This window comes from Anomaloglossus baeobatrachus, chromosome 5 (genome assembly GCF_048569485.1).
Source record: "Anomaloglossus baeobatrachus isolate aAnoBae1 chromosome 5, aAnoBae1.hap1, whole genome shotgun sequence".
In the NCBI taxonomy this organism is placed as follows: Eukaryota; Metazoa; Chordata; class Amphibia; order Anura; family Aromobatidae; genus Anomaloglossus; species Anomaloglossus baeobatrachus.
In genome coordinates this window covers 418,354,945-418,370,664 of record NC_134357.1, presented here as the reverse complement: position 1 = coordinate 418,370,664, position 15,720 = coordinate 418,354,945, and the positions used below count along the sequence as shown (strand labels likewise).

Below are 15,720 nucleotides of genomic sequence, written 5' to 3'. Positions count from 1 at the left end.
ATGTGTTTTTAATATGGGAATTGGAGTCAATTGCAGCTAAAGTGCAGAATTTCCTTACGAATATATAGCGCCGGCTCATGCTGTGTGCAGACAGGGTTAGACAGTGAGATTACCATCTAGATTTCCTACCACAGACAAACCATGAGACCAATTCTTCATGACTACTGCTGACCTAATGGGATGTTTGCTTTAACTATTGGCTGGAAATGATATGCCCACATGCAGAGAGCAGAGTCATTGTCCTCAATCTCCTCTATTCTTAAGGTCCAGTCACACTAAGCAACTTACCAGCGATCCCAACAACGATAGGGATCGCTGGTAAGTTGCTAGGAGGTTGCTGGTGAGATGTCACACTGCGACGCTCCAGCGATCCCACCAGCAACCTGACCTGGCAGGGATCGCTGGAGCGTGGCTACACGAGTTGCTGGTGAGCTCACCAGCAACCAGTGACCAGCCCCCAGCGCCGCGTGGAAGATGCTGCGCTTGGTAACTAAGGTAAATATCGGGTAACTAACCCGATATTTACCTTGGTTACCACCGCACGGAGCTACACGTGCAGAGAGCAGGGAGCAGCGCACACTAAGCGCTGGCTCCCTGCTCTCCTAGTTACAGCACACATCGGGTTAATTACCCGATGTGTGCTGCAGCTAAATGTGCACAGAGCAGGGAGCAGCGCACAATGCTTAGCGCTGGCTCCTTGCTCTCCTAGTTACAGCACACATCGGGTTAATTAACCCGATGTGTGCTGCAGCTAAATGTGCACAGAGCAGGGAGCAGCGCACAATGCTTAGCGCTGGCTCCTTGCTCTCCTAGTTACAGCACACATCGGGTTAATTAACCCGATGTGTGCTGCAGCTAAATGTGCACAGAGCAGGGAGCAGCGCACAATGCTTAGCGCTGGCTCCTTGCTCTCCTAGTTACAGCACACATCGGGTTAATTAACCCGATGTGTGCTACAGCTACATGTGCACAGAGCAGGAGCCGGCACTGACAGTGAGAGGGGCGGAGGTTGGTAACGAAGGTAAATATCGGGTAACCAAGGACAGGGCTTCTTGGTTACCCGATGTTTACATTGGTTACCAGCCTCCGCAGAAGCCGGCTCCTGCTGCCTGCACATTTAGTTTTTGCTGTCTCGCTGTCACACACAGCGATCTGTGCTTCACAGCGGGACAGCAGCAACTAAAAAATGGCCCAGGACATTCAGCAACAACCAACGACCTCACAGCAGGGGCCAGGTTGTTGCTGGATGTCACACACAGCAACATCGCTAGCAACGTCACAAAAGTTGTTCGTTAGCAGCGATGTTGCTAGCGATGTTGCTTAGTGTGACGGGGCCTTTAGGGGTACTTCACACACAGCGAGATCACTACTGAGATCGCTGCTGAGTCACGTTTTTTGTGACCTCATTAGTGATCTCGCTGTGTGTGACACTGAGCAGCGATCTGGCCTCTGCTGTGAGATCGCTGCTCGTTACACACAGCCCTGGTTCGTTTTTTTTATTGTTGCTCTCCCGCTGATAAGCACACATCGCTGTGTGTGACAGCGAGAGAGCAACAATCCTGAATGTCCAGTGAGCAGGAGCCGGCGTCTGACAGCCTGCGGTAAGCTGTAACCAAGGTAAACATCGGGTAACCAAGGTAGTTACCCGATATTTACCTTCGTTACCAGCCTCCGCAGCTCTCACGCTGCCAGTGCCGGCTCCTGCTCCCTGCACACGCTAAGCGAAGCGGTGTGCGCTGGTAACTAAGGTAAACATCGGGTAACCATACCCGATGTTTACCTTAGTTACCAGTGTCCGCAGCTTCCAGACGCCGGCTCCGTGCAAGCGCAGCGCCGCTTGCACGTCGCTGCTGGCTGGGGGCTGGTCACTGGTCGCTGGTGAGATCTGCCTGTTGACAGCTCACCAGCGACCATGTAGCGACGCAGCAGCGATCCTGACCAGGTCAGATCGATGGTGGGATCGCTGCTGCGTCGCTAAAGTGTGACGGTACCCTTATACAAGTCACCAGAAGTATAACTAGGCATTTGTAGTATTACCTGCCCGTCATATAAATTAATGGTTAACCACACAAATAAATGGATGTCCTCGTAAATAGCAGGTTGGGTTAAGAGTTGTGCTGCACTCGGTGAGTGTTCAGACTGGCCCTCTCTGTTAGCCATACCAGGGCAGTCTTCACTTCTCTGACACACATGCTTGGACCCTACATATTGGCTAAATCTTACTCTTACTAAGACCCACCACATCATGACTTCATCTAGTAAGAGAAAAAGGTATACAAATGTTGGCACCACCTGTAGTGTGCAGTGTGTCACTCACCGCGCGCATTATAGCAAATCTCTGCAGTCTAGGGCTCCACAGGTTTCTGGCGGTGCTCTGCTTGTAATTCCCAGGGCAGGGGAGCAAATCGCAGAAATCCAAAAGAGTTATCGGCATTCATCATCCAGGTTAAAACATTGTGCTTTATTTAATCCACTTAATAAAACCACAGCTACGGCAGTTACCGTCATGAAGGGGAGGGAGAATTAGAAGGTGCAGGTGCCAGAGGCCGAACGACGGCCATTTTGCACTGCCAAACGCTTTAACAGGTCCACCAACAGGGTGGCGCCTCCTCGTTCCCCCTCCGCTGCATGACGGTAACAGCCGTAGCTGTGATTTTATTAGATGGCTTACATAAAGCACAAAGTTTTAACCCGGTTGGTGGGTGCCGCTGACTCTTTTGGATTTCTGTAATCATGACTTCATGACCACTAGGCCTTATACCTAGTGATGAGCGAATACTGAAATATTCATGTTCAGGTTACTTGTCGTGAATACCTAGTACTATTACTGTATTCGTCAGGAATCACGAACCTAATGCAAGTCAATGGGAAACCCGAGCATTTTTCTTGAAGATTTCCCAGAAAAATGCTCGGGTTCCCCTTTACTTGCATTAGGTTTGTTATTCATAACGAATACTGGAATAGTACTAGGAATTCGGTACGAATAACCATTTTAGTATTCGGTCATCACTATTCCTGCCCCATCATTTTTATGTTGCAAGATTTAGTAAGTGCAAGTGTCCATGATGCCAGGCGAGGATGCCACTACAGAAGAGAAACCAGGGTGCAGTAGAAATTTTCCTGAAGTCTAGAAGCAGGAGATACACTTATTATGCAGGTCTACAATGTGGCTCGTAAAGAATATTGTTGCGCAGGGGTATTGTTTCTTTGATTTGGAAACATTTTCCCATCTGATAGCAGGGGCGGACATACCGTTGATGAAATCTGTGCAGCCTTTGCACAGTAGCCCACTTCAATTTCCAAAGCAGGTGGAATTGTGCATCATGATATATTGGACTCCAAACGGCCCATATATTGTTCTTGCATCAGGGCCCTCTTCTGCCTGTGTCCAGTCCCGTCTCCAACTTTTATGTCACATTCACAGAGCATGCCATAAATGTCTGATGGTTGGACTTACATCCATCACAAGCACGGTGGCCCATCATACGTGGAAATGACTGAGCATGCACAGTTTTCTGCATTAATGGTCAATGATATGAGGCTTTTCGATACATTGATGCTCTATGACAAGTTTTTGGTGATATTCTCTGATCATGAAGTTGGACCCTTTCTACTTATGTCTTTTAAATCTATAATGTTTGTTTATAGGTGACTTTCTCCATTGAAGCCAAAGTAAGGGGTTGTCCTCAAGAACGGGTGAAGACTTTCACCATCAAACCAGTAGGGTTTAAGGACACTCTTACTGTGACGGTCCATTTTCAGTGTGACTGCCAATGTCAGAAATATGATGAACCTGACAGTTACCTATGTAACAACGGTAATGGGACAATGAGCTGTGGAATCTGCCAGTGCCATGCAGGATGGCTGGGACCCCACTGTGAGTGCTCAGAGGAAGAATATGATCCTACCAAACAAGACCGCTGTACCCAAAGTGAGAAGGGTAGCATCTGTTCCCGGAGAGGAGAATGCGTTTGTGGCCAGTGCGTGTGTCATAACAATGACTTTGGAAAAGTTTGGGGAAAATACTGTGAGTGCGATGACTTCTCCTGCCTGCGGTTCAAGGGCGAGATGTGCTCAGGTAAGAAGTACAGATTTACTGAAGTATATTTCACAACTGATGATGAGTAACCAAAAGATATCTTGAGTAGGAGGCAAAACTGACCACAGTGACTCAGACAGCTCCAACCCATCTGGCACCAAGACATAGGTGATGACCTCCAGACATCTCCACATAAATATGTATACTCAGCTCAACCTGTTACACCCATACAGGGACGAACAGAAAAAAGACAAGGGCTTCTTAGAAGATGCCGAAGTAAAAAGCTTCATACTAAAGGGTTAATCCATGTATAACGGTTATACAGCTTTCCCACATTTCCAACATACATTGGGGTAATTGGCATCTATATATATAATTGCCTTATTCTGTCTGTCTGTCTGTCTGTCTGTCTGTCTGTCATGCTCCGAAATTGTGTCCTTACGGTGACACAAAGCTGATTGGCCGCTGGGCTCGCCATGGCCCCGCCCCCCCCACACGGATTGGCCTCTCTCCCCGGCTCTCTGCAGGCCCCGCCCCCCTCACGCAATGCACGCTCGCTCTGGCCCAACTGACACGGAGCCGCGACTCCCAGGTGAGTACACACACACGCATCAGATCACACTCACTCTCACACTCACTCTCACACACACCTCCCACATCACAACATGCTGGGATATCACTTGCTTCTACACCGGCTCCGTCAGGATCCCGGCAGCGCCAGACATAACCTTGCGATGCTGGGATCTTCACGGAGGCCGTGAAAGCTGGTAACCATTATACACATCGGGTAACTAAGGTCCCTTAGTTACCCGATGTGTATCATAGTTACCAGTGTACACCGGCTCACACTCACTCACACATCACACACACATCACATCGCATCCACACATCAAGGTCCTGCAGCTGCGGAAAATACAGACACATAACAGCACACACATAACAGCACACACATACACACAAATCAGATCACACTCACACACACCTCACACATCACATCGCATCCACATACTCACAACATCCTGGGATATCGCTTGCTTCTCGGCGGCGGTACTGTGCTGTTAGCTTCCAGGACCTGCGGGAGGATCACATGGCCAGAAGCATGTGATATCCCCGGATGTTGTGAGTATAAGCGCGTATGTGCGATATCGTCAGTGTCTGTGTGTGTGTGAGTGGATGCGATCGGGTGTGTGTGAGTGGATGCGATCGGGTGTGTGTGAGTGGATGCGATCGGGTGTGTGTGAGTGGATGCGATCGGGTGTGTGTGAGTGGATGCGATCGGGTGTGTGTGAGTGGATGCGATCGGGTGTGTGAGTGTCGGCAGAGGAGCACGGCGTGCTGGAGGAGGCTGGCAGCAGAGAGGCTGATCATGGGGAAGGCTGGGAGGAGAGAGGCTGATGCTGGGGGAGGCTGGGAGGGGGAGGCTGGGACGAGGGAGGCTGATGCTGGTGGAGTCTGATGCTTGGGGAGGCTGATGCTGGGGGAGGCTGGAAGGAGAGAGGCTAATGCTGGTGGAGGCTAATGCTGGTGGAGGCTGATGCTTGGGGAGGCTGATGCTGGGGGAGACTGGGAGGGGAAGGCTGATGCTGAGGGAGGCTGGGAGGAAGGAGGCTGGGAGGAGAGAGGATGATCCTGGGGAAGGCTGGGAACAGGAGGCTGATGCTGAGGGAGGCTGGAAGGAGAGAGGCTGATGCTGGGGGAGGCTGGAAGGAGAGAGGCTGATGCTGGTGGAGGCTGATGCTTGGGGAGGCTGATGCTGGGGGAGACTGGGAGCGGAAGGCTGATGCTGAGGGAGGCTGGGAGGGGGAGGCTGGGAGGAAGGAGGCTGGGAGGAGAGAGGCTGATCCTGGGGAAGGCTGGGAACGGGAGGCTGATGCTGGGGGAGGCTGGAAGGAGAGAGGCTGATGCATGGGGAGGCTGATGCTGGGGGAGACTGGGAGCGGAAGGCTGATGCTGAGGGAGGCTGGGAGGGGGAGGCTGGGAGGAAGGAGGCTGGGAGGAGAGAGGCTGATCCTGGGGAAGGCTGGGAAGGGGAGGCTGATGCTGAGGGAAGCTGGAAGGAGAGAGGCTGATGCTGGGGGAGGCTGGAAGGAGAGAGGCTGAGGCTGGGAGGAGAGAGGCTGATGCTGGGGAAGGCTGATGCTGAGGGAGGCTGGGAGGGGAAAGCTGATGCTGGGGAAGGCTGGGAGGACGGAGGCTGGGAGGAGAGAGGCTGATCCTGGGGAAGGCTGGGAGAGGGAGGCTGATGCTGGAGGAGGCTGGAAGGAGAGAGGCTGATGCTGGCGGAGGCTGATGCTGGGGGAGGCTGGAAGGAGAGAGGCTGATGCTGGTGGAGGCTGATGCTTGGGGAGGCTGGGAGAGGGAGGCTGATGCTGAGGGAGGCTGGGAGGAGGGAGGCTGGGAGAGGTAGGCTGAGAGAAGAGAGGCTGATGCACACACACACACACACACACACACACACACACACACACACACACACACACACACACACACACACACACGCGCGCACTGCACAACACACCACACACACACACACACACACACTGGGAACCACAAACAACTGCCCTACACAGACACCCACACATACAGACAACGCTGCACACACACAACACCCAACACACAAACACCGCGGCACACACAAATATACGCACATACCGCACAACACACACATTGCACAAAACATACCTCCCCCCAAAACACACCACACACACACAAACCGCGCAACACACACACACAACGCTACAGACACACAGCGCTCCACAAACAACGCAACACACGCAACACACATACAACACCGCTCTCACCCCCCGCCACACCCAGACAACACCCAGAACATGTACAGCGCCTACACAAACACTTGGTAACTACACACAACAACATCTCTATATATATATATATATAACAAAAATCATACATGAACTACACAATATGTAAATTCTAGAATACCCGATGCGTAGAATCGGGCCACCTTCTAGTTCTATATATTGGTGTAATTTATTCAGCGGCAATGAATTTGGCACATCTTTCAGCTTAGTCAAGAAACATACATCCATGTCATGGGCTTGGGTCTATTTTTGGTATAATTTACGTCCTGTTTGTATCCACGTCCTTTCCAGTAAGCGCTGACTATTACTCAAAAAGTTGTCACATGTAATTGGGGGACCACACACTGTGTTTTTTTAATTATTTATTTAAATAATTAAAAAAAAAAAACAGCCGCATGTGGTTCCTCATATTTTGATACACAGCCAATATAAGCACACAGCTGGGGCCTGCAGCCTGTAGCGATAAGCTTTATCTGTGTTGGAAATCATAATATGGGGGGATCGTACGCCAATTTTTTTTATTTATATATTTTTACTGTACACTATAGACCCATAGACTGGGTCTGTGATTGGAAACATGAGATACGCTGTCACACAGGTAAGGGGCGCTGTCTGACTGCAACCAATCATAGATGCCAGTGGGCGGGGAAGCGGTGAATATGCATGAGTCTAATGAGCGGCCCCGAAAGAAGAATGAGTGGCCATGGGAGCAGTTACAGCCGCGCCGGTGACTTGGTAAGTATAGGACGCTCGCTTTTTTATTTTTTTCCTTTTATTTATTTGTTTTATTTTTCATTTTTTTTTTTTTTTATTTCCCATGTGCCCGATCCTGATCAATATCCAGAATTCCCTGAGAATTGCGGCCCAGGCCCGGCAATCGGGTGCCTTTGAACCCACGGGGGTCGGACTTTACAGTCCAATCCACCTATAACTATTTTTCAGAAAAAATGCATCAAGTCAGAATTGCCAATAACACACTGAAAACGCACCATCATTACAAGCTTTTTTTTTTTTTTTTTTTTTTTTTTTTACATTTCCAGGCTTTCTGTGACCAGGTGCAGTTTTGATGTCTCAAAGGTGTAGTTTTTTTTTTTGTGACAACAAAACTGCAGCATGCACATGTTGCCTTAAGCTGCATTAATAGAAATTAATTGCTGTTAGGCTATTGATAACTATAGGTAAGTAATTATCAATTAATTTCTAATGATGGAGAAAGCCACTGGAACATTTAGGAAGCAGCATGGCCGCAGACTTAGATCAAACACTTGCTACAATGTACACACTGGGTATTACTACTGTATAAGATATTGCCATCGGGGCCATCAAAAAGCGTATATTGGAAAGAAAAATATTACCCCAATTATTAAGATATAAAATATTCTTTATTTATTACAAAAAACATACAAACAAAATTGCGACACACAATATTAAATTATGCCAGCCATAGAATAGAATTGTTAGTATGTTATGAGTGGGAGTATTATCTTCCCCTATCACAATCTACCATAGATCCTGCCTACCAGCGGAGGCCCCCCTACTGTTATGCAGGTCCCCCGCTCTATGGTGGCTCTCCCTTTTCTTGCCCTAGTTAGCCCTATATCTAAATATACCTAGAGAAGGGTGCTAGTCTAAGACATATATCAGATAAATCCCCTTAGACCAAATAATACAAAGGGCATAATCATATACTACAAGAGACGTTCTTCTTAACAAACATAAATACCATAAACTCATATGAGACTTTTTTTTTTTTTATGCGTCCTTTATTTATATAGGACTTCCAGATGTCAGACAGGCTCATATCAAAATGTACAGACCAGGTATATGTCTACCATATTGCTGTTCCCAAGCAGGGAGCCCATATAGGGAAATATCAGATCAGGTAGGTGAATATGAATAAAGTGGCAGCTGTAAGCTTTGGGGGAAGAATCCCAACTCCGTATCCTCAGATAAGATTTGAAAATAATGAGGCATGGAAATGTAGCGCCCCTGAAGCCATCAGGGAGCTACAAGGTTCTGCATTCTCACCAGGGTGCAGGGCCTTACCCTTAGGTCCCCAGAAGACCAGTGCCAGTCACACACAAAAACTCCAGGTAATCCCATTTTTCCCCAACAATCTCCCATACAATGGTACAGGGGTAGGGTCGGACCAATGGCTGGCCGCCTAGAGGTGGAGCCAGTCCAGTCCACTAGTTGACCGGGTGGGAGGGGCGGACTGAGGACAGACACTCAGGAGTCGAGCAGTGAAGGTGGACAGGAGGAGACACGGACTGAGAAGGAGTTGACAGTAACCTAGTGCTCAGGAGGGGTAGTTGCCGGTGGAGTACTCCCGGAACAACGCACCAACGGGGTATAGGACCCTTGGACAGGCAGAAGCTCCAGGCATACCTGTTAACACCTGCACAGCAAGGGGACCATCAAGGACCTTGCTGACCCTAAGAATCCGAGACTCCGTAGCAAAGGGAGAGCCGGGGACAGGACCAGAGACTCCAACTCCACAGGGTTCAAGCTACCATCAGGCAGACAGCAGTGGAAACACCACTGGATGGGGACCCCCAGTTGCTCTACGCTACGGGGACCCACCAACCAGAGACAGGTGCAGGGGTAGAAGGTACCAGATTACAAAACTGGCACTGGGACAAAGGGGACCCAAAGGTGAAACCAGCCGGCCTCAGGAGACCAGTTACTACCAGAAAGTGAGTAAAAACCCAGTTGCATTGAAGCCTTGTGTGGACTACCTTCTTCCGACACCCGTCACATCACCTACCCTCTGGGGCCCTGCCCTGCTTGCGAAGGGCCTACCATCCAGGCTGCCATTAAAGGTTGCTTTACATGCTGCGACATCGCTAACCATATATCGTCGGGGTCACGTCGCTAGTGACGCACATGCGGCGCCGTTAGCGACATCGCAGGGTGTGACACCAAGGAGCGACTATGAACGAGCACAAAAATGTGAAAATCGTTGCTCGTTGACACGTCGCTCCTTTTCCAAATATCGTTGCTGCTGCAGGTACGATGTTGTTCGTCGTTCCTACGGCAGCACACATTGCTATGTGTGACACCGCAGGAACAACGAACATCTCCTTACCTGCGTCCAGCGGCAATGAGGACGTAAGGAGGTGGGCGGCATGTTCCGGCCGCTCATCTCCGCCCCTCCTCTGCTATTGGACGGCTGCCGTGTAACGTCGCTGTGACGCCGCACGAACCGCCCCCTTAGAATGGAGGCGGATCGCCAGCCAGAGCGACGTCGCAGGGAAGGTAAGTCTGTGTGACGGGTGTTAGCGATGTTGTGCGCCACGGGCAGCGATTTGCCTGTGATGCACTACCGACGGGGGCAGGTACTCTCACTAGCGATATCGGTACCGATTATTGCAGCGTGCAAAGTACCCTTAACAGCAGCACCAGTAGTCGACATTGTGCAGCGGCGGCTCCATACACATAGCCGCAACATCGTAAGTGGCGTCACGTGTGAACACCTATTTTAATCCCCTGTAAATACTTCCCCTTTACAAAAAGGGCCCAGGGCACGGAAACGGGCAACGGCCACCAAAGTGACATTCCCAAGATATACACTGCCTGGGACCAAGTACCCCATACCCTGGGCGCGACAGAAACACAAAGTATTTTAGATAGTTTAGTGATTTGTGTAACTTTATATGGTGACTTAGGCCTAAGTAGTTTGCAAAATTTCACAGCGACATGTCCTTTTTTGATTTGAGTCACGGATCAAAATTACCCGTAGCATACTCTTGGCCACCTGACCGCCGTTCCCGGCTCTGACACCGCTGAATCCTCACAGTGCGCACAATGTGAGGATGCACAAGTCTGCAGACACATAGAGCGACACAGAGTGACTTCACACTTGTGGATTTAGACTGGACAACTCCTTTTAACATTGTAATATATAGGAAAAGATTTTCAATTTATTTATTCATTTTTTTCATATGTGGAAATCACTGATAAAACTCTGATTGTAAAAGGTGACCAAACACTGATGAAAATCATATCAACAACAGTTCATATTGTTACATTCAAGAAAAATCACAGATGTCTCAATGAGCTCTAAAAGGGCATTTTTAAGAATTGACACCGGTCACAAATTCACAGAGCTTGGGTATCTCAATCAGTTTCTAGACGTTCAATGGCCATGCTTGAACCACTATTTTCATGGTCCGTGCCTGTCCCAACCACAGGTCCCCTGTAGATCTGACACATATTACCTGACCACTCTGAGAAAACTCCCTTTAAGTTGTATTTATCTAAAACTTGAACAACCCCTTTTAGGCGTCTATGATACCCTTGTTCCTCATCTGTAGGGTTGATCTTTTGTTGGTTCTTTGCTGTTTTTCCAGCTTTTTCTGGAGGAAATGGCGCAACTCTGTACATTCATTGCACATACCGGACTCCATGTGTTGCCCGGGCTGCGATGGGAGTGGTGCCATTTGTTTTTATGAACATAGGTCGGAAGTGGTGGTGTTGTGTAATAATAGTTAACTCCATAATCACATTTGTCTGAGACACAGGATTTCTTCTATTGTTTAGCACACAACACGGTGAGTCTGATCCTGATTCACCAGCTCTATGACTGCCATCACCCACATTTCACTAATCATTGCGGTGTTGTGTCAGGTATTTATTGCTGCAGGGTTTGGATTCTTGCCGCCCGGTTCACAGCTCACCTTTCATCATAAATGCTGATCTACAAATGTCAACTAAACAGTAGATGACAGATTCGCTGCTGACCGCTCCTGATATCAGAGCGACTTAGGAAATGGATGAGAAGTCTGAGAATTTATGATTAACTGGATGTTTGATAAAAGAAGCGTTAACGAGGAAATACCTGCCCAAAAGTCATAAAGAACCACGTACTTATTATCCCATACCCTCTTACTAAAAGCTTTTACAAGACTTGTGACGCTTTCACTGCCCCTCGGCGTTGCTGATGATTGTCTTTCTAGTCGTTGCTCTCTTCACCTTCATTCAGTCATTTCATTAAAAGCATTATTATTATTATTATTATTTAATTTATAGAGCACCATTAATTCCATGGTGCTGTACATGAGAAGGGGGTTACATACACAATACACATACAAGTTACAGTAGACAGACTAGTACAGAGGGAAGAGGGCCCTGCCCTTGCAGGCTTACATTCTATAGGATTTTGGGGAGGAGACAATAGGTGGGGTGTAGGTTGGGCGGCAGCTCCCGCACGGTGGTCAGGCGGCAGCTCCTGCATGGGGGTCAGGCTGCAGCTGTGATAGTGGTGGTGAAGCAGTGAGGTCATTGTAGATTATAGCCATTTCTGAACAGATGAGTTTTCAAGTTCCGTTTGAAGCTTGCAAGTGTAGCAGATAGTCTGACGTGTTGAGGCAGCGAGTTCCAGGAGACTGGGGATGCTCGGGAGAAGCCTTGGAGGTAGTTGCATGAGGATCGAATGAGAGAGGAGGAGAGAAGGAGATCTTGGGAGGACCGGAAATTTACGTTTAGGAGTGTAGCGAGAGATTAGTTCAGAGATATATGGAGGAGACAGATAATGGATGGCTTTGTAGGTCAGTGTTAGTAGTTTGAATTGGATACGGTGGAAGAGTGGGAGCCAGTGGCGGGACTTGCAGAGAGGAGAAGCGGGGTGGTATTGAGGAGAGAGGTGGATCAGTCAGGTAGCAGAATTAAGGATGGACTGGAGAGGGGCAAGCGTGATAGCAGGGAGTCCACAGAGGAGGATGTTGCAGTAATCGAGGTGGGAGATTATGTGGGCTTGCACTAGCATTTTTGTAGATTGAGAATTAAGGAAAGGACGGATTCTGCAAAATATTTTTGAGTTGAAGACGGCAGGAGGTGATGAGAGATTGGATGTGTGGTATGAAGGACAAGGCAGAGTTAAAGGTCACTCCGAGGCACCGAACTTTGGGTACTGGGGAGAGCGTGATGTTGTTTATTGTAATAGATAGATCAGGTAGAGAGTGTAGATGAGATGGAGGAAAGATGATTAGTTCAATTTTCCTAGCATGTCTAGTTTTTTAGCTTCCAAGTTGGTTTTCCTCGAGGTTTGCCATACTACTGACTAGCAAGTTTGAAGATTCACCAGTGTGGTAACATATGGTGGCAACCAATGCCCGAGTCATTGCTAGCAGTCTATTAGTATAATGAATCTGTCTCTTTCATTATATCACACTAAGCCCATAATAGGGGTCCCCAATTGCTGTTTTTGGCCCACGAATAGCGTCTCCTGATTTCACATAACCAAGGTGGCCCACGAAGACCACCTTGGTTATGTGAAATCAGGAGACGCTATGTAATGCTCTGGTTGTAAATGAAGGCTTAGGCGGGCTTTGCACACTACGACATCGCAGGCCGATGCTGCGATGCCGAGTGCGATAGTGCCCGCCCCCGTCGCAGCAGCGATATGTGGTGATAGCTGGCGTAGCGAACGTTATCGCTACGCCAGCTTCACACACACACTCACCTGCCGTGCGACGTCCCTGTGGCCGGCGACCCGCCTCCTTGTTAAGGGGGCGGGTCGTGCGGCGTCACTGCGACGTCACACGGCAGCCGGCCAATCAGAGCGGAGGGGCGGAGATGAGCAGGATGTAAACATCCTGCCCACCTCCTTCCTTCCGCATATCCTACGGAAGCCGCAGTGAGGCCGGTAGGAGACGTTCCTCGCTCCTGCGACTTCACACACAGCGATGTGTGCTGCCGCAGGAGCGAGGAACAACATCGGACCGTCGCGTCAGCGTAATCATGGATTACGCCGACGCTGCACCGATGATACGATTACGACGCTTTTGCGCTCGTTAATCGTATCATCCAGCCTTTACACACTGCGATGTCGCCTGCGATGCCGGAAGTGCGTCATTTTCAATTTGACCCCACCGACATCGCACCTGCGATGTCGCAGTGTGCAAAGTGCCCCTTAGGGCCCACTTAGATGGGACAATAATCAGGAACAGCCATAATAAGAAAACTTGTTTCCCAATTATTATCTTGTCAGGCCATCAACTTTTAGGCTCATTTTGAATTTATTGCTTTTGGGAGCACATCGTCCTATGTAAACAAGACGTGCTGGCGATTTAAAATGCTGTTTTATGTACATAGAATGATCATGTAGCATATGAATGACCGGTCTAATTAAAATCTAACCAATCAGCTTACATGTAGTGATTAGCAGTTGTTTAACGGCCATGGTTGACTTGCATTAGTGGTCCCTTACTCAGAAGTTCACCAAGCATTGGCCCCCTCTCCAGCCAACTAGGACCCCAGTTAAATGCTGGACTCAAGGACCCACAATCCTAAAACATGCTGTCAAAACAGGATATCTCCTAAAAAGAAGAGATCAACAAAGATATTAATGTGTGAGATAATTAATATATTAGATCAGGGTGTAAATAGAGTAATTACAGCAATTAGACAAAACACAAAATCGCAGACAAGATTAACAATTTAAATGAACTGTGGATAGGAGCAAAAAAAAAGTTGAGACCTGTTAGTTGGTGGAGGGCAAGGGGTTCATGGATAAGTGAGGGCGGGGGTCCGACCACTCAGCAGAGCAGGGAACCTTTACCCCCCTTTAGAATGGAGCAATAGTGAACATGCTTAACCCCTTCTCCATTAATTCACCATGGGGACACCGAACGCTCCACTTGGATTTTTTTTTCGGCAACCACATAGAGAATTAATGGATCAGTGGTCAGCATCTGATCTGTTGCACCATCTTGTAATGGAGATAAAGGTGTACTGATCTGCCAATTGGTGTTGGTCCCATCGGCGGGTCACTCTCCAATTGACCAGCAAGTTGTCACCTATCCCTTGGATAATTGATTTCGCTGGGCAACCGTTTTAGGCCTTGGTCCCGTGATGAGCTTTGGTGAGTTTTTGATGTTGCAGTATTTCTGCGCCTATTATGTAAATTAGGTTACTTGCGTTTTTTTATTGCATTTTTGGCACTGCGTTTTTTGTCTCTTTGGTATGTCCTATATTAAATTAAAGCTGCTTTGTGTTTAATACTCCCTGGCATTTGGCTTTGACAAAACATTTATACAGTCATGTGCGGATTACATGCGGTTTTTTTTTATGCATTTCTGCAATGGAAACACAGTGAAAACACGTTTCTTACCTGCGGATCTTCTGCTTCTAATGCAAGTCTATGAGGAAAATAGACATAACTCAGTGTACCCGCAAGAGAAACTGACATGTAGCGGATTTTAAACTCACACCGCAGGTCACTTTACACTAAGTAAAAAGACGCACAGTGCGTAGGAGACTTCTATAAATCCCATCCACTGTGCTGGAACTGTAAGACATTGCGTTTTTGAGACATCGAAAATACAAAGCACTAAAAACTCATTGTGGGCTCACAGCCTTAGGCTATTTTCACACAGGGCATTTTGCAGCTTTTTTTTAGCATGGTTTATGCCTCGGTTATGTGCAAATCCATGCTAATGAAATGCTGCCCGGCAAAGTCTGAGATTTCAGAAATCTCATGCACGCACACACACAAATCACCTCCGGATTTTTCCTGACTATTTTGTCAACCTACTTGGTTTTTGCAGCGTTTTTCAAAGAATGAGCATGACAATTCTTTGCATCCAGTTTGCAATGGTTTTGCACTAAAAACCACCCACTGTATAGAAAAACTGCTGTATAACCGCTGCAAAAACCACACTAAAACCACACACAACTCCCAGGAGACATCCTTCGACAAGATCAGGTTTTGGTCAGAGAAAAACAGTGCGAAAAAGTCCTGTGTGAACATAACCTTAATGTTTTGCTCATATACTCATTCAAAGGTGTGTATTTTACCAATCATCACATGAAACTGGCGGCACGGTGGCTCAGTGGTTAGCACTGCAGTCTTGCAGC

General features: G+C 48.1%; 1 protein-coding gene across 1 annotated transcript in view; it reads left to right on the top strand.

The window, feature by feature from the left end:
- ITGB3 (integrin subunit beta 3) overlaps positions 1 to 15,720 on the top strand; it is a 107,867-nt gene that overhangs the window by 42,651 nt on the left and 49,496 nt on the right. The window contains exon 10 of the mRNA XM_075350291.1: positions 3,649 to 4,078. Coding sequence (XP_075206406.1) covers positions 3,649 to 4,078 — 430 coding nt within the window. The remainder of the gene's footprint in view (positions 1 to 3,648; positions 4,079 to 15,720) is intronic.